Below are 19,090 nucleotides of genomic sequence, written 5' to 3'. Positions count from 1 at the left end.
TGTTCTCTCCATCAGACAGCCGACACATGGGACAGACCCCACCTCCTCGAGACAACCCCCGCTGTCCCACACTCTGCCGCTGCACTGATCTGACAGCAAGTTTGACTGTTTGCACGATCCCATTCTCCTAAATCTGAGGCATCATCCACGCCACACTCACTCTCTTTTATAGTTGCACAGATACCTCGCTGCTGTTTCTGTTCCCCGAAGACACTCTCACAAATTCCTCTGGTGTGTGATGCACAGTATGTGATGTTTAGATGAGTGTAGAAGAGAAGACAAGAGAGGGAGCAAGCAAGAAAGAAAAAAAGAAAAAGAGTAAAGGAAATAAATATGTCAGAAGGGGCAAAGCACACTCATCAACCGACAGGCAGGATGTACCCTGCACTGAACTAACCAGTGCTACAGATCAATACATGCTATTGAATGTAATTTAACTGATGCTGTGCCCTTGCTCATAAAGCAGCCATCACATGAAGAGCTCAGTTTGAAACATGCCACAAACAGCAGATGAGGCAGAAAATTCTCTTTGAATAGCATACATGCATAATGCATGGCAGTGGTTACTTGTGTGCATGTGTAAGTACAGTACTTCTGAAACCAAGCGGATGCACTTTTTAACAAAGAATTGCTAACCTTAAGTCCGTAATTACAGCTCGTGATCTTGTGCCATGGCAATTATTGTGGCAAAAGCCTTTGACACGGATGACCTCTCTCTGATGGTGCCATGTTAATCGTTGTCTTCATGTTTCTCCTTCCAGTGTTATCAGACTTGTTCACGTGTGCTGTTTTTACCCAATAGGGGAAATCCAGTAGCCTCATGGCCTAATTCAATTCCCAGCCTTGGTTCCAAAATAGACACTGATCCACATACCTTTGGGTGCGTTTAGAGTCTGAGAGTTAAAAGCACAATCACACTTATATTATGCTCCAGTCTGGCTGATGTCAGGATGTGAAAAATTCTCTTTTAAACTCTCCACTGACCATCGCTGAATTAGCAGTGCACAGGACTTTTCAAGCTAGAATTATTGTTGCATGGGCATTCTGCCAAATGCACATCGATTCTCCTTCTATCCAAAAACTCTTGATGAATAAGGATCAAGCTGCATCCCAAACAAATCTGCCAAACATATATTTAGCACAAAACACAAAGACATAAAGGCTGGTCCTGCGTGCCAAGACTAATGTTGGCTGTGACAGCAAACACCGCAGCCAGTGATGAACAGAGCAGTTTACTGGCTGTCTCCTAAATTTCATCTTGCATCTGCATAAACTTTTAAGAAAAAGCACCGATTTGATTTCATTCACAGAAACAAAGACTGAAAGCCAGTAAAACCCATTTCAGATAATTTAGGCAGTCAGTCAGTGTTGAAGACAGGAACTTCCCGAGGGGTGTGGTTAACCCGCTGTCTGATGAGGACACAGGAAAGCAGCAACCCAGCCGTAACTAAAGGGACTGGAAAGGAACAATGACAGGCCAAACATATGAGCTCAGTGAGGGACATGGCCAAATTATTGCCGCCTCACACTTGCTATCCTAATTCATTGGGCAACTGGTTTCTGTTTAGACAAGTCATCCTCAAACAAGACAAAGTCAGCAGGGACTGGGGTCCAGCTGGGAATGTGGACAGTCGGAACAAGACACAGAAACAAAGCTGCACAAGCAAAGAGGAGGATAAAAACAAGTCATGGCCCTGGCCAGGATAAAGGGCGTGGATAAGATAAAGTTGTATGCTGCATATTGAGTCCTACTATACGTCCATGCGAACATAAAAAGCCCTTTACATGACCTGACCGCACAGATTCATCGCCTCTCTCCTTTCCTGTGGAAGTCAGAGGGACCAGGGCAAAAGAAGAAGTTGTTCTTGGTCAACACTGCATGAATGCCACTTCCTGTTCAACATATTAGAAACTAGTTTTTCTTTCTTTGTAAATCTTAGTATGGCGTGATACATTTCTCCATGATATCGAAAATTCAGACAATTCAGACATTTCAGAAATGTTTATAATAGAGGATCACTATAAACTCAACAGACACTTTACATGAATTCCTGAACGTTATGCCACTATGACTTTTCTGTTTCTGTCTTTAATTTAGTCTGCTGATAATGTAACAGACAGATAGACAGATGGATAGATAGACAGATAGATAGATAGATAGACAGACAGATGGATAGACAGATAGACAGATAGATAGACAGACAGACAGATCGATAGACAGACAGACAGATGGATAGATAGACAGATAGACAGAACGATAGATAGACAGACAGACAGACAGATGGATAGACAGACAGACAGATGGATAGATAGACAGATAGATAGATAGACAGACAGACAGACAGACAGACGGATAGACAGACAGACAGACAGATAGACAGATAGACAGATCGATAGATAGACAGATAGATAGACAGATAGACAGATAGACAGATAGATAGACAGACAGACAGATCGATAGACAGATAGACAGATCGATAGATAGACAGATAGATAGACAGACAGACAGACAGACAGATGGATAGACAGACAGACAGATGGATAGATAGACAGATAGATAGACAGACAGACAGACAGACAGATGGATAGACAGACAGACAGATCGATAGACAGATAGACAGATCGATAGATAGACAGATAGATAGACAGACAGACAGACAGATAGATAGACAGACAGACAGGTGGGTAGATAGACAGATAGATAGATAGATAGATAGATAGACAGATAGATAGATAGACAGATAGATAGATAGACAGACAGACAGACAGATGGATAGACAGATCGACAGATAGACAGATCGACAGACAGACAGATATATAGACAGATAGGCAGATAGACAGATAGATAGATAGATAGATAGATAGATAGACAGACAGATCAACAGACAGATAGATAGACAGATAGACAGACAGATAGATAGATAGATAGATAGATAGATAGATAGATAGATAGATAGATAGATAGATTAGAATGACCTTGAACCTCATGTTGCTGCACTGTGTAAACATACACTGAGGGATCACAAACAACCCTGTGTTGACAATGTTGGAGGTTAATACATCAGAACATAAACTTAGTATTGTTTTAGTGGGGCTCTTTGGCCGATCACCTTATCTCCGGAGGAGGGCAGCAGTTCGCCTGTAGATGTGACTGACTGCCAGCGGGGGATCCCACATCAGATGAAGAAGGTGAAGAGGAAGCCAGGAAAAGAAGGAGGGGACATGTCGATAGATTAGTTAAACACAGCCTCTTAAAACAGAGGATCTATGCTTAGAGCTTGTTCACCTTTACACTGCTGTGCCACGGTGTGGTTTGTAGGAGCAGCCGGATCAGAGCATCACTGACACAGCAGAAACCAGGTCAGTAAGTCAGCCAGCGGACTGCGGAAAGTTACGTTTAACTGCCACACACTCTCAGTTGACCTCAAGTTAAACTTAGCCAAGGACTTTTTTTCGAGCTCCTCTAATTTGTGTTCGTGTTTTACCACCGCAGAAGATGGCTTGTTCGCTCTTAAAAAGTAGGAGAAGTTATGCGTAAGAACCTGTATGCTAACTTGAATGAGTGAACACACAAGCTAGCTAACGTTATCTGTATTCTTAACACGTTGCTAACGCTACAGCAGACGTTATGCTAGCAGGGGGTGATTTTAGAGGTAACGTAGGGCTGGCTGACCTACACGGTGTGTTTTTCTGTATGTCACCATAGTTAATGAGCAAACTGTGTGGTAAAAATAATGCTTGCATCTTTACATCTGTTTATATTTTGAATCATTGTCCCCCTGTTCCTCGTCGTCCGCAGACACTGGGAGCAGCAGGCTTGCTATGCTGTGTAGGACGGTCCTGAGCAGTGGCGTTACTGCCCACCGCCTCAGTAAAAATGTCACCTTCTACCTGAATGAATCTGCATCTCCTGTGTCAGGATGTCAGACACACGCCTCTGAAGACCATAAACCACTTATGCTGCTCCTGCCATGGTTGGGTTCACGCCCTCAAGCTGTGGCCAAGTACTGTGACATCTATTTCCGCACCGGCTTTGATGTACTAGTAGTGGAAAGTGAGGTAAGGACTGTATAATCAGTGTAGGACACTTCAAGGTTGACATTCAACATAGTCAAAGCTTTGCATCACAACCACACATAAGTTATTTTTTGGGGATAAGCCGGCTATGACACCAGTTAAATGTTAAAAAATAACCTGACTGGATTGTATGAATCCATTAGTGTCAACTACATTCATAGCTGTTTTGAAAGGACTTATTATTTGAACACTATTTTGGTAATATAGGTTACGTTAGAATAGAAATTTCTATTATCCACGTGCGTTTGAGGCATCTGAATTCGCAATGGCCCATTTGTGTTGATAAGATAAAGAGTTAATTGTTATCCTCTGAGATGTTCGGGTGAAGTCGGAGCGCTGTATTTGTAATATCTCTCAAACTTAATTTGCTAAATTCACATTACAGGCCTTAATACAGATCCTTTTCTGTTATGGCTGTTCACAGTCATGCTTGATTTAATTCATATCCCACAGTGGGAACAGACCTCTGAGCTAAAGCAACCCACATACACATAATTGCACCAACAAACAAGACGTATTCTGTGAGATGTGTGAGTGCAGCGAAGGAGTCATTTCTCTCTGGTCAGATAGACCTGCAGTGAAATGCGTCTAGGAGTGCACTGATGTACAGGTGGCGATAGTGTGTAGGTACTGCAGACTAGTAAACATGGTTGTAAACAATGCAGGTTTCAAGCTGAGAAAGATCAGCTTTACAGATGCTTAATGAGGTAGAGAATGTATATAACACATTTAGCAGACAGGCAAACATAACTCAACAGCGATCTGTTCCATAAGTTATGAAAAACTTTTAGTATTGGTGGTAATGCAGTATGCTGTGAACCTAACCTGCTTACAAAACAAACCCTGAGTTTCTCTCCGTCACCGGCCGAGCCTGAAAGAGCTGTTAGACAAGCGTGGCATTTCCTCATTCATACAATTGATCAAAGTGCATATTGGGCTGTAATAGTGTTGCCTGCCACCAAAGTTTTTTATTTCATACAATATGATGGCTGAGAAAACTGCTCTTTTTATTTTTGATTGGTCTTTCATGCTTTATGTTTGTAGAAAGTACTTTTTACAAATAGATGTTATTTTGTATGAAGGGTTTGCAGAAAAGTAATGTTTTGTGCATAGAGAACAAAACATTGTACAAGGGTTCAACCAGATAGCTCTGAGCAATAGTTACATAAGAATATATGAAACAGGAACATAAGAAATCACCAGTAATGGGTTGAAGACATTCGCAGATTTAAATAGAAACAGGTTCCTGTTTCAGCGTCAAGCAGAATTATGCCAATTAAATACTACAGCTGACCACAAAAGACAACGCAGTGATGACTTATGTGACTAATAAGCAAACTTAGCGAAGCTCTGGGAACAGCAGCGTTGCATCCATAATCTGGCAGATGTGCTGCAGTCTGGGCGGTTGGCTCTTGGTTTGCATAAAGGAAGATTAAGTTTTTGGAGGGTGAAACTACAAACAATGTACTTTTTGCCTTGTTGCATGGGGCTGGCAAGCTAATGGCTATCACTCCTAGCATGGACTTTATTTTTCAGCATTGCATCTCAACTAACACATCTAAACTAACATTAGATAACAGCGTAGTGGCAAGCAAACATTCAGCAGACCACCACCACCTCACAGAGCTGCAGAATGAATGGGAAGAGACAGATCGGACAGACTATAGCTGGCTAGATACCTCACTAACTTAGCACACAGATGTGATAAACATGAGTGACCTGACACAGGGTTATATTAGAGTTGTATTGAAAAGACAAAATGATGGGGTCGTTGTTAATTAACTTTCCAGCAATGTCTCTCACAAAACTAGTTTGCAAGTTACGTTACTGCGAAACACTGTTCGACACTGTTTGCTCAGCTGAGCTGCAGACAGTGATGAGAGTATTGTAAACAGTTGAGTCAGAGCGTGCTCTGCTGGACAAACTATGCGATTACACAATTTCTAAATGCATCATGCATCTTTTTCAGTATTATGCTTTGTTAAAAGTTGTCATATCGGCACATATCGGACAACATGTCGATATTGATATATCTGATAAAATCAGCTGACCGCTTAATCGTCGGGCTCTAGAACACACTCAGTTGATTGAGCTAACTAGCTACCCCTCCCATCTCAGAGGTAGCCTGGGGATAGGTTCAGAGTTTATTAAACCTGATCCTGTGTTTTCTGTAACAGGGCCTAGGGCACCTTTAAACCCTCAGTTAAAGGATGGAACCTTAACTCAAACTGCCTGAAGCCAATTGGTGTTCATATGCAACCTAATGCTGCAAAAACTGGAAACAAATTCCCACTGTCATCACTTTACCTTTTGATTTCTGCCTTTCTTTATTTGGTCACAGGCTCTTAATCAAATGAGAGGTTCAAATGAGGGGTCTGTTTTTCCACAAGGTGCAAGAGTTCCTGTGGCCTCGCTGGGGTCTGGACCGTGCCAAGACGTTGCTGGAGTTGCTCCAGAGTGAACGCTTTGTGTCCCGCATGCTGCTTGTCCATGCCTTCTCTATCGGTGGCTACACATTTTCCCAGCTGCTGGTGCACGTGTCCCGGGACCCACAGAAGTATCAGGCGCTCACACAGAGGATCAAAGGCCAAGTCTTTGACAGCTTGGTGGTGGGCTCCCTGGAGACGATGGCCATAGGTCAGTTCAATCGTAACACATTCATTATTTTAATTTCATTACATTCCATCATGCAGAATCACACATGTCAGAGCCAAAGCTGTATGTCTAAACATGCGAACATAAATGGTGTGGTTTTCTCCTCTCTGCCCAGGTTTAGGTAAGACTGTATTTCCGCAATGGGAGACACTGGTAAAAAAAGCAAGCCTGTTATACTTTGGCATGTTCAAGCGCCAAACGGTGGACTACTTTAACGCAGGCATTGACGCGTTTTTGAACACTCCTGTCACCGCTCCTGCACTGTTCTTCTTTTGTGAGAATGATGCGTTGAGCGACCCACGATCTATGGAGGAAATGATTGATGAATGGAAGAAGCGCGGGATGGACGTCACAGTAAAGAAGTGGGAGGATTCAACACATGCAGGTCACCTGAAGAGGCACCAACAAGAGTATCTGGCCACCCTGGACTTATTCCTCCGCTCACTTCACATCGCCCCACTGAAGGCCAAGCTGTGAGATGGTTTCATTACAGCATTAATGCCACAGTAGTGTTTGGAGAATGTAGTCCAACCTAGTTCAGGTCTTCATTTGCTGGTTGCAGCTTTTTTAAGACATTAGAATATTATATGTTTTTTTTTTTTTTTTTTTATGCTGAATATTTTTGGATTTTGTAATGTTGACTGGACAAAAAAGCGCTATTACATTACAATTTGAAATATGAGTTTCAAGCTCATATGTGTGCAATACAAATCGAAGACGCCAACATTATTATTATTACATCATCATCTCTTGTTTTAGAATTGCTGCAGTAAATGCACATATTGCTGTGCAATGCAACAGTAAAATAATAAATACATGTAAAATGATTAGTTTCATTTTCCCACCGCACATTCTCACAGTGACATTCAAGTGTCTTCTTTTGTCCAATCAACAGTACAAAAATTATATTCAATAAAGCTATTCGGTAGCGAAAAAAACATCCAAAAAAATTTTTGCTTAAAAATGACAAGCAATTGATCAGTCAAAAATCCAAATAGTCTGCAGGTCAGCTGAAATGATGAAATAATTAACAGATTTTTGTCTCCATAAAGCCAAAATACAAACATGCATACATTAGAGTGCCCTTGTGTGAATAAGAAGAACACACATCTGAGGTTGGACTACATGCTCATAACACAATTTAACCACTATTTCCAAACCAAATATGCTGAATGTTGATTTTTAATTCAAAGGAATTTCTAGAGATTGAAGTTTAATGATCCCGTGCGAAGGGACACTGTCTGTTGCGTCACTTGTTTAAGCACAGGGACTTTCATCTCAGTGGATTGTTCTCTCTTCTCAGGAGGTAAAGTCACAGAAGTGCTCCTCGAAGTAAGTTGCATTGTAAAGTTGCATATTCCCGTTTCTCACATCAGTGGTGTGACGGTGAGCACAGGGAAATGAAATCTGGCATGGTACTCATTATTGAATGTCGCAGTGTTAAGAAACCTCTCCACTTGCCAGTTTCCTGTGAGTAACACAACACTTTGGGTGAATGTTGTGTGATAGTTGGAGAGGAGACGTTTTTCTTCAGAACTGAATATAATTTATATCATGAAGTATAAATTACAACTTGTTTACAGAAGCCCTTGTGTATGCACTGTTTTCTACTTTCTCTAAGCCAAAACATCATTTTATCACCAACCAGCCTTTCATATTTACGTAAACAACTCTGGCACACCATTGCTACTTTTGATGCTAATCAGGGAATCTTGTGAGATGTAATTATGAAAATAAAACGCATTAACCAAATCAAGCATTTCTTTGGTAAGGTTGGTAATTTTTTTTCTTCGAGTTGTTTCTGCTTTTTCGCTCATTCTAATTGGTTATGGTTGCATGAAATTTTAGTACCCATGTCTTCTCCAAACGACTGGCCATTGAATCAGTGAAAAACTGAGGCAAAGTAGGGAAACATGCCAGGAAAGTGTAGATTTCAGGAGCTTTGGTTGCACAATTTTTGGTTTGGAACAAAGAACTGCAGCACTGTGGCTCTGGTAATGTCGGACCAAATTTTTTTTGCATGTCATGTTACATTTCTAGGCCATGGAAACATTTTAGTCACAGGAAGTGGGAACCTTGAGAGCAGCAAGTAACAACTTTTTGACTTGAAATTTGTTAATATCTGCCAATAGTTAATTGTTTTAACATTTTACAAAACAACGACGTGTCTGTTGAAGGAGATTAAACACTAAACTGTGACTCTAATATTGTAAATCTTTGTCTCTCATTGCAAATATTTTTTGTTAACATTCTTCTTTATCCTTGTGTGGTTTGGAAATGAATGTGAAGGTATCATGTTGAAGGTCTGATGTCATTTTACTCAAACTATTTATAGAAAATTTAAAAATGTATTTAAAATGGAGTGTGTGTGTCCCATTAATTTTCACTTTGAAGGTACTAACAGAAGAAACACTCATGAAAAAGGTAAAAATTGGTAGGTGCAGAAGTGTAAAGCTCATTCTGCAGCAGTGGGACAAATAGAGCTAAGAGACAGTGAAATTGAGACCTTCCAGCAGGAGGGTAAACTCTTCAGCTGTTAAACTAGTCTCCTGTGTGTCGAGACAGGGAAGTCCTCTGACTGTAAAGCCTTACCTCCCTCCCTCGTTTCACAAGGACAGAATCCTCGTGGACTTGCATATGAATTATTTCCATGTATGTATCTGTTGTATATTACAGAACCATCTGCTATTTATCCTTGATAAAAATCTGTTTATACACTGTAAATTATTCCTTTATTATTATACATACTATGTACTCAATGAACAATTAGTTCTGTTTGATTTACAGTGTTTGCTTTGTTTTCAATAAGTTACATAAATGATGAAATTTAATTAAATGAAATGGGACTGTGATTGCGACAGAAAACTTCTGGGCCGGTAGGCGGCGAAACCGCCCGGAAGACTGAGTATGGAGGCATACGTCATTTCCGTTTAGTTTTCAAGATGGCTACCCACATATGTAAACATGCGAGTTAATCTGGAAGCTACTGGCGTTCAAATTTAACAGTTCAGCGGCGTGTATTCATCTCATCGATGCGTGTAATATCGAAAAGTTTGATATACATTTTCCAATGCGGGATTGTTAATAAGTGAGACACCTGTTTGCGAGCTACTGTCGAGCCCGAAAGGCTAACATTAGCATAGCTAACGCTAGCTAGGCAGCAGACAGCCATGCCTGCGCAGACCATATTCATCCGTTCTCTACCAGCTTCAGCCTCAAATGAACGCTTGGAGGAGATATTCTCTGAAATTGGTCCGGTAAAGCAGTGTTTCGTGGTCAGAGAGAAAGGTGATGTTGTCGCTCTCATTTTTTCAGAGTTTTTTAATAAACAAGTTAACGAGAAAATGTACTAAAATGTACTAACTGTCGAAACATGACGTGAGCCTGTAAATATAAGGGCGCTTACTGAAGAGTACCTGTGTATTATAAAACATAAATAACCCATTCTTATTCATAAACCAGGTGCAGAAAAATGTCGGGGATTTGGCTACGTCACATATTCCATGGAGGAAGATGCGCAGCGAGCCTTAAAAGAAATAAAAGATTACGACGGGCAGAGGCTGTCTCTGTCAGTGGCGAAGAAGAAAATAAAAGACAAGAGGAAAACAGGTGTGTGTGTGTGTGTGTGTTAAGACATGACCCAAAAGTAGCGACTGGAGGAAGAGCTCTCTCTATGTGCACTTGATAACCAATGCTCATGTCTTTTCATTTAGCACCCAAAGAGCCAGCTGCACCACCAAAAGAAAAGGAGCATAAATCCAAAGGCTTCAGAAAAAACTCCCTGAAAGCTAGACTCATCATAAGGAACCTTAGTTTTAAGGTACAGTATGGTAGTGAATACAGCCTCTGGCATACATGCGTTGATTCTTTGTCTGAATTTCAGTTGCATATTGGCTGTTGCCTGATTTATATTACATGACATATCTTGTGTTACAGTGCTCAGAGGATGATCTAAAGCAAGTTTTTGCCAAGTTTGGAGCTGTTCTTGAGGCCAAAATTCCCCTCAAACCAGGTAAAAATGAGTTTGAATTCTTACTGGATGTCCAAACAAGTCAAACAACACATTGAAAGGTAGGGGTGAGTATTGGCAAGCACCTCACGATACGATACGTATCACGATACTTAGGTCACGATACGATAGTATCCCGATATATCACAATATCCCGATATTGCGATATTCACCATAGTTAACTTAAAAATTAAAAACAGAGATGAAAACACATGTTGCTGTATATGTACATCAGATGATAGTGATCAGTGTACGAATTGAGTCCAAACTGTTTGATTCAAAACATTTGCATTTTATTATTAAAGTATAGGACACTTTTCATAGAAAAACATACTGAAAATAAAATGCAGTATTGCACACTGCAATAGAAATCAAAATAAAGTGCATCAAATTACTTGTCACTGAAACTGGTAATGTCTTAAAGTAACTATTCTCTTTTCCCTTAACAACACTCTGAAAGCACTGTATCCTGCAGTACGGGTCACACTGTAACTAAAAACACGAGGGTTATCCAGTTAGTTAAGTTATCCAGCGTAGTTTGGTTTGGTTCAGTACTCTTCGGCAGCTGCTTCTGTGCCAGTACCTCAGCGTGGTGTCTTACTAGATGAGTTCTCAAGTTTGTCGTGTTCCCACAGTGTTTCACGGCAGCGAGACAGAGCTTGCAAACGGCGTTGTTTTTATCAAACTCGTTGTTTTTACTTCCATTTATAACTTTGAAGCCAAAGTGTTTCCAAACGTCGGCTCTATACTGAGAAGGTGTTGTAATATTGTTAGCCATGTTTCTGTTGGCTTTAGCTACTAAGCACAACTCTACTGCAGGATTGCCGCTGCGCCGCACATTTGCTCTTCACCGCCATCTACTGGAGTGGTGCTAAAGTCGTACCGTATTCACAAGGCGTCGGAAATGCAAATCATTATTTTCATTTTTTTTAAAAAACGATATTAGGAGATGAAAAATCGATATCCTATCGGGTCACAGAGTATCGCAATATATCGCCATATCGATATTTTTTCACACCCCTATTGAAAGGGTGGTGATCTTTGAGTAAATTGATTATATTTTCTTATGTTTTGTTTTCCTTCCTTACGTAGATGGGAAGAAGCGAGGATTCGCGTTTGTCCTATTTAAAACCGTGTCTGAGGCAGCGAGAGCGCTTAATGCTATGAACCTGAAGGAGATAAAAGGTCTGTGATTGAGACATGCACATTCCCGTAGTGTGAGAAACACTTCTCTTTTTATCAAGGCTTTATCATGTGACTGTTTTTAAATGTTACTGATTTGTTTACAGGTCGGCAGGTAGCAATTGACTGGGCTGTGCCTAAGGACAAGTTTGTTGCCACGCAGCCACCCTCCAGTGCAGGTCATTTTCTGCATTTTTAATTTACAAAGATGAACAAACTACTTTTCGTTTTAATATTCAGTACACATTGAAAATGACTAGTTAAGACTTTGTGTCCCATAATAGTCAACAGACGATTTCTCTATATCAAAACAAATAAGTAGTCATTAACTTTGTTTTTTGTACCTTTTTATAGAAAATAAGAATACTGTGGAAGCAACTGCAAAACAGCCAGACACAGAGAGTGAAAGTGAGGATGAAGATGAAGAAAAGACACAAGCAGCAACTGAGAAGAAAAAGTGTGAACCTCAAATGTGTAAATCTCAGTTGAAATGTGACTTGGTGTTTAGAAGTGGATAAATTAACTGGTCCATTTTTTTGCCAAATCTTTCCACAGAGTCGCATCAAAACCAGCTGTGCAGCAGATGGAGGATTCCCAGTCAGATGATGAAGATGATGGTGAGGAAGATGAGGATGCATCCCAGGAGGGCGACGACGACGACGACGACGATGACGACGATGACGACGATGATGGCGACGACGACGACGATGATGACGACAGTGATGGCGACGACGACGACGATGATGGCGACGACGACGAAGATAAGAGTAGCCTTGATTCAGATGATGATCAAGATGAGGAAGAAGATGAAGCAGGTATAAAGTTTCTGCTTGTTTTTTTTTTATATTTTTGCACGTGATATAAATGTTTCCGTTCAGAAAAAATGTTATTCACACTGCTTGTCTGCTACCTTTGATTTGTAGCTAAAAAGAAAACCTCGAAGAAACTTCTTCCTTCAGATGTGAAAGAGGGCAGAACAATTTTCATCAGGTTTGCAATTCTTCTCACTCTCACCTCGATGTTAAACCTGCTTCCATTTATCTTACTCTGCTCCATTTTTCTATTGAAGTTCTCAATTTCCCTACACATTTATTTATCCTATCGCCATCATTACTCCTTTCTGATTTAGGAACCTGTCGTTTGACACGGATGAAGAGGGTCTTGAGGAAGTTCTCCTCAAGTACGGAGAGCTTAACTACATTAAGATTGTCGTTAACCGGGACACAGAACATTCAAAAGGTCAGTTAGCAGTGAAACACTCCTCTCTGTGTTTGAGATTGATTGACTCATCTTTGGTTTGTTTCTTTTGCCAGGTTGTGCATTTGCTCAGTTTAAGACTAAAGAAGCTACAGACAAATGCATAGCTGCAGCACAGGATGAGGCAGAGGTAATTTGCCATATACAGTGGTGTGAAAAAGTATTTGCCCCCTTACAGATTTCTTCTGTTTTTGCTTTTTTGTCACACTTACATGTTTCAGATCATCAAACCAATTTTAATATCAGACAAAGATGACCTGAGTAAACACAAAAAGCAGTTTTTAAATGATGATTTCATTTATTAAGGGAAAAAAGCTATCCAAACCAACCTGGCCCTAGGTGAAAAAGTAATTGTCCCCCCTTGTTAAATCATGAATTAACTGTGACTGAATAATTAGTTGAGCTAATTTCTAGCTAATTGAATAATTAGCTAGAAATATTCCCTGTAACTACCTTTGTTCACTGCCTTGTTTTGACATTTGATGCAGAATGGTGGTATCCGTGTAGATGGCAGAAAGCTGCTGATTGTGGTTGCAGTGAGCAGAGAAGATGCTGCCAAGCTGAAAGTGGACAAGGTGAAAGTAGAAACGGGCACCAGGAACTTGTACTTGGCCAGAGAAGGATGTGAGTAAACCATTTTGTCCTATACTTTTCTCCTTCTGTCATTCAGCTCTAGTAGTGCTCATTTCACGCTACAGAGTTTCCATTACACATGGAAACTGAACCAAGATCTCTTCGCTATACAGTCATATGGAGCGACAATATACAAGATAACATCTTTGACAACTCAGTGTTACGTCCCTGCTAAAATATGGAAATGGGTTTAGCTGTCACATTGCTTTGCAGAATTGTGTCTAAATCTGTTCTTATACTGTATTTTCTTCTCTTGCAACACCCAGTGATCCGTGCTGGAACCAAGGCCGCAGAGGGTGTGCCCGAAGCAGACATGATCAAAAGAACCAGAGTAGGTTAATTTTTTTCATGAACCATTTCTGTACTTGGAGAATGGTTTTCAATGCATTTGTTGATACATTTATTTGACGTTGTCTGTTTCTCTTAGTTTGAAGAAATGAAGAAAGCCAAGCTTCGGGACTTAAATGTGTTTGTGTCAAAATCTCGCCTCTGTGTTCATAACCTGCCCAAGTCAGTGGACAATAAAAAACTCAAAGCACTCTGCCTCCAAGCAGTAAAAGGAGCCAAGGGAGTCCGCATCACTGAGGTGAGAGACAATGTGACATACTGACTTTTGATTAAATATGGCAGCATCATTATGGCGTTGGAGCCGCGTTCATTTGCAGCTTTGTAAAACATTCCTGGAGATAATTTTTCGCAAGTTTATGTTTTTGGTTGTCATGGAATTAAAAACATTGTGCCAATGTGGCCAGTAGGGGGTGTTGTTGTCCTTTTATTCATGCTGTTTTGTGTGCGTATCCTCCCTTCCTCCTTTTAGTGCCGGGTGATGTATGACAAGAAGCCAGAGAAGGGTCAGGTGATGGGACAATCGTTAGGTTACGGCTTTGTCCAGTTCCAGGCCCACGAACATGCCCTCAGCACACTTCGTTACCTTAACAACAATCCTGACATTTTTGGCTCACACAAGGTACGTATTTGCAAAGCTGAAATCTGCATTGGTACATGTTTGCTTTGTTGCAGCTGAATTTATTCACCTTTAGATAATTTATACTTGTATGGCTGTATGGTTTTTGTTTGGTTTGGTTCATTGGATTATATAACAAACATTTACATATTTTTTTTCTGGTCCACAAGCAAACTTGTGTAAATATAACTTCGCATTTTATGTCATCACACAGCGGCCTATTGTTGAATTTTCACTGGAGGATTCAAGAAAACTCAAAATAAAAGAAATACGACGACAAAAAAACAAGGTGTGTGATGGATACGCTTTAAAATGCCTGTTGAAATTAAAACGTTTTTTGAAATTGAAAATAACCCTTTTTGGATATTAATTTCGTAGCAGCATTTCAGAGAACAGCCCTTTAAAGGAGGAGTGAAACCTCAGTCCCAGGGAGCAGGAGATGGAAAAGGACTTGGGAGAGGTGGAAATCAAGCACAGTCCTCATCAGAGCAGACAGGAAAGGAGAGGGGTATGAAAATGTTCTTTGTGTATTTCCACTCTCTTCGTCTTTCGTCAGCTTTTGGTGGGCAATGGAGAACACCCGGTCTGCTGTTCCACATAGTTGTACTGCACTGTTTCCATTAACCATTGAATCATCGAACAGCAGTTTAGTGCTGTGGAGAAACCATATTTCCTTTGAGAGGAAGATTTTTTTTTTTTACTTCTGCCGTTACCATTAATATCCCTCTTACTTTTTTGATTTTCTCTCTTTTCTGTGTTCATCGCAGCTTCTCCCCAAAGCCAGAAGCAAGACAAACATTACATCGGCTTCCGGACCAAGCCTGAGGTCGAGCACGTAGATTTGGAGAATGGAAAGAAACGCAGGAAGGTTCTACCTTTTCCTTCCCATCGGGGACCTAAGATCAGGTATCGTTTTTTATTACCTTTGCTAGTTGCTGGAATAAACTGATTGATATTAACTTGAATTCTAGTTTCTGTGTCACTCCTGTTACTATACATGTAAAGTAGTCTTTCCCAACTGATGTTACCTGTTTTTAGCTGTCAGGTGTGGATATCCTTTTAGAAAAGTCAGATAAAACAATGGGTAAAAAAATCCATCTGACAAAACAGATTATTACTCAACAGAGGACATCAGCCTTAAGTACAGACTTTTTTTTGTTTGTTTTGTTTTTTTGCAGAATGCGTGACAAAGGAAAGCAACAGGCCCCGCCACCCAATAAAGCGAGACCTGGATCCAGGAGGAACGAGCGTCAAAGACGTCAGATGGAGAAGTCCACACAGCCCAGAATCCAGGTTAATACATATTCTGTAATGTTGGGTCATATTTACAAAACATCTTACAGTGAAGCTGCTTAGGCTCTGATTTATTAGAGACTGCTTAAAACAGGGGCTTTGTCTGCCTTAACTTTAAGGCGTGGACGCAAAGATAGACTAAAGTATGAAAGTGAATTTGTAGTTTTGTTTTTACATTATACAGTATAAATGACATTTTGTCAGGTCATGCATATCAGCCAGGTATTAAACAATTAGAAAGAGATAGAAATAGACATATTTAAAATTTGGGTTGCTGACAATGTGTAAATAATGACAATAGGTGCGCAACTTTACTGGTGTGTCTTCTGCCCAGCTCTTCTCTTCTGTTCATCAATCTCTATAGTAGACACAGAGTTACTGGCTAAAATGAGCTTGTTGCCATTGTACTGGTTTGGCACATTTGTTGACTGTTCAGAAATTGCAATGCAGAAATAAAACAATATATTGAACACATTTTTAGATGTATAGACCATGCCTCTGTTCAATGATACTGATTACACAATGTACAATGCTTTAATCAAAAGGGTAACCCACAACTACACATCTTACTTTGGACACTATCTTCTGGCGACTGTACAATTTAACTCTCGGTGTTTGAAACAATAGTGTGTTAGTTCGGTGACACTTTGTCAGAGTTGTCCTGCTGCAGCTCACGACTGTCTTCATTTTGCTTTCTTCCAGATGATTAAAACGGCTAAGAAGCCTTTCAAGAGCAGGCCCGGTGACCGCTTTGACAGCCTGGTGGAGCAGTACAAGAAGAAGCTGATGGGTAACAGTGACGGGAGCACCAACTTTAAAAGAAACAAGTGGTTTGATAGTTAATGATGTGTGTGTGCGTGTTTCAGGGTAAAACAACAGAGGTCCTCTATGTTCGAGGCTATCTTGAGGCTATAGAATAAAATGGTTCTCATAAATTAGTTTTGTACAGTATATGATGTGTGAAACTTAATTCATCCTGCATTTCTATAATCCATGCTCATGTTTTTTTTTTTTTTACTACTAAAACAAACGGACCGATGTAAGGAATGTAAAAATGTAAAACCCTTGAATTTGTGTTTTATTATTAATCTTTACATTTTTATATTAAATTCATATTTGTTGGATTCATACGTGTCAGCTCATTACGACAGTTGCATTCACTTTTTTCAATGCTAGTTTTAAACTGTACGAGTCAATGATAAACCAATAACTCCAGATAAACACCTCCCACTCATGAACCCTGACAGTACAAGTGGAGCAAGAGATGAACACCCACAAATGACATACTTGAACATGGTCTGTGTGCCTTTTTTCACCTCATTCTGCATATTACGAAACTCTTTTTGACAAATGTATTCAAATTTTTTATTCAAAAATACTGTAAACTGTACAAAAAAATACAAAACATCATATAGGGATATAAATAGTTATTTTGGAAGATCTGATGGTATTGCACCAAAATAACAGTTGCCCTTTATCCTTCCTGTCCCTGTTATGTCTCATACAAACACAACTGTTATTCCTGGCAGGTTTGAACCTGAATTTCAGGAATTACCATTATTGGTCATTGTGACGTCTCCCTTGGCTGTAGTTAACCTTCCACAGCTGGCTTGGCTCTGTGACTGAATTGATATGTAGATCTGTATCTTCACTCAGAGCTCTTTGTTGACACAGAACAGTAGTGTCATAACGTAGCTCATTATGCATAAACATTATTACTTTTGTGAGACAAAATACATATTTTTGAAATACAATATATAAATAAATACATATGTGTATAAATAAGTGCATATTCAAGAATAGATCTCCCTCAGAGCACGTTGCCAAATTTCAACTTAGCCAGGGGGGAATGCAAAGCCAGACATCACTGATGTCAGCTTGGCAAACTGTCCAAAAATTGGGCCAAAAATGTACAAATATTATTACACGTGTCTTTTTCAGCAAGTCTCAAGATGATTCAGATTTTTCAGTAGCAGAATGAGGAATTCTTTCACCCTCAGGAGAGCCTCGATGCTCACGGTGTGGACGAACAGCTCTTGCAGCAGCTGCAGCTCTTTTAGCAATAAAGGCTGTGGCCGCTGCTCACTGCAGTGGGTCTGCCTCCACTGATTGAGGTAACCCGTCAGCGAAGAGATTTCAAACTTGACCTGCGAGACGCCGCTAAGGGTGTCAGAGATGAGGCTGTTGTAACCCTCCAACACCGCCACTATGGAAGAAGGGCCGTCCAGTTCATTAGCAGATGGACTGAGTGTCAGGCCAGCAGGGATCTACAGCAAGAGGGAGGACACGATTCAGTCAAAAACACACCAACTTGTGTAAACAATGCACATTCTGTGCATCACCAATAAACAGAATCATAATATTACCTGGAAGTCTCTGTCCAGTCTAACTACCAGCTGCTCGGCCCTCCATTTCACTTGGGATTTCATCTCCTCTACTTCCACTGGCAGAGGAGCTGTGCCCACACTTAAAAGTTGCAGCAGAGAAAGCAGGAGGGCCACAGTGTAGTCCATATTTGTAGTATTTCCCTGGATTTACAGAATTACAAAACAGCACTGGAATTCCTAGGAGAGGAATGAAATAGGACTTGATCAGACGTCACACAGGTGCAGTCAATCTCTCATTTGCAGTCTTACTATTATGTCATCTCAATATCCCCATGCCATCATTTTATACGTACACATTATTTCTTCCAGAAATTTACTCAAAGTGTTTGGTTATGGCTGCAAATATTTGTGCTAAAGACACCTGTGAATTTCCAACTGTGTAACAGGTACAAAGATCACTAACTTTGGCTGACATGGTTATTTTCAGCCCACTGTTTTCCAAACCTCTGCTACCTGCTCTGTAAAGGATAACTCATAAAAAACCTCAGCTGCAAGACATAGAATCTATAACCAACAAGATGGACAACTTTATACAAATAAATCCAACAGTCAAGCATCCAAAAAGGCTACAAACAAAATACAGATTAACAAGCAGATGCAGTGAGAAATGGAGAAAGAACAAGTGTGAACACA

At 40.3% G+C, this 19,090-nt stretch overlaps 3 protein-coding genes across 4 annotated transcripts; 2 read left to right on the top strand and 1 right to left on the bottom strand.

The window, feature by feature from the left end:
• The first annotated feature begins 3,258 nt into the window (after positions 1-3,258).
• Positions 3,259-7,357, top strand: LOC139201960 (transmembrane protein 53). The gene is made up of 4 exons (XM_070831409.1): positions 3,259-3,360; positions 3,800-4,059; positions 6,468-6,714; positions 6,848-7,357. Exons 2-4 carry the CDS (start codon positions 3,823-3,825, stop codon positions 7,207-7,209), a joined length of 846 nt encoding a protein of 281 aa, XP_070687510.1. The 5' UTR covers positions 3,259-3,360; positions 3,800-3,822; the 3' UTR covers positions 7,210-7,357.
• A 2,321-nt stretch (positions 7,358-9,678) lies between these two features.
• On the top strand, positions 9,679-17,198 carry rbm28 (RNA binding motif protein 28). Of its 2 annotated transcripts, none has more exons than XM_070831418.1 (20): positions 9,679-10,020; positions 10,195-10,341; positions 10,446-10,552; positions 10,669-10,744; positions 11,834-11,926; positions 12,031-12,102; positions 12,278-12,380; positions 12,479-12,738; positions 12,847-12,913; positions 13,053-13,162; positions 13,237-13,310; positions 13,669-13,804; positions 14,080-14,144; positions 14,241-14,399; positions 14,631-14,780; positions 14,992-15,066; positions 15,159-15,285; positions 15,545-15,683; positions 15,956-16,070; positions 16,773-17,198. In XM_070831418.1, exons 1-20 carry the CDS (start codon positions 9,903-9,905, stop codon positions 16,911-16,913), a joined length of 2,334 nt encoding a protein of 777 aa, XP_070687519.1. In that variant the 5' UTR covers positions 9,679-9,902; the 3' UTR covers positions 16,914-17,198. The 2 variants fall into 2 exon arrangements, with proteins under 2 accessions (XP_070687519.1, XP_070687518.1); XM_070831417.1 differs by having other exon boundaries at positions 15,156-15,285.
• A 422-nt stretch (positions 17,199-17,620) lies between these two features.
• Positions 17,621-18,630, bottom strand: LOC139201759 (leptin-like). Its single transcript, XM_070831168.1, has 2 exons — positions 18,437-18,630; positions 17,621-18,337 (listed from the first exon to the last, which is right to left on the bottom strand). The coding sequence occupies exons 1-2, from the start codon at positions 18,581-18,583 to the stop codon at positions 18,008-18,010; spliced, it is 477 nt and encodes a 158-aa protein (XP_070687269.1). The 5' UTR covers positions 18,584-18,630; the 3' UTR covers positions 17,621-18,007.
• Between the last annotated feature and the right edge of the window lie 460 nt (positions 18,631-19,090).

The sequence above is a fragment of the Pempheris klunzingeri genome, chromosome 5 (assembly GCF_042242105.1).
Source record: "Pempheris klunzingeri isolate RE-2024b chromosome 5, fPemKlu1.hap1, whole genome shotgun sequence".
In the NCBI taxonomy this organism is placed as follows: Eukaryota; Metazoa; Chordata; class Actinopteri; order Acropomatiformes; family Pempheridae; genus Pempheris; species Pempheris klunzingeri.
This window is presented reverse-complemented; position numbering and strand designations above follow the sequence as displayed.

Coding starts and splice junctions, on each gene's coding strand:
- LOC139201960 (XM_070831409.1), top strand. CDS start 3,823: ATGCTGTGTAGGACGGTCCTGAGCAGTGGCGTTACTGCCCACCGCCTC. Junction 4,060..6,467: donor TACTAGTAGTGGAAAGTGAG/GTAAGGACTGTA, acceptor TTTTTCCACAAG/GTGCAAGAGTTCCTGTGGCC. Junction 6,715..6,847: donor CCTGGAGACGATGGCCATAG/GTCAGTTCAATC, acceptor CTCTCTGCCCAG/GTTTAGGTAAGACTGTATTT.
- rbm28 (XM_070831417.1), top strand. CDS start 9,903: ATGCCTGCGCAGACCATATTCATCCGTTCTCTACCAGCTTCAGCCTCA. Junction 12,739..12,846: donor TGAGGAAGAAGATGAAGCAG/GTATAAAGTTTC, acceptor TTTGATTTGTAG/CTAAAAAGAAAACCTCGAAG. Junction 15,286..15,544: donor GCAGACAGGAAAGGAGAGGG/GTATGAAAATGT, acceptor TGTTCATCGCAG/CTTCTCCCCAAAGCCAGAAG.
- LOC139201759 (XM_070831168.1), bottom strand. CDS start 18,583: ATGGACTACACTGTGGCCCTCCTGCTTTCTCTGCTGCAACTTTTAAGT. Junction 18,338..18,436: donor GACTGGACAGAGACTTCCAG/GTAATATTATGA, acceptor CTCTTGCTGTAG/ATCCCTGCTGGCCTGACACT.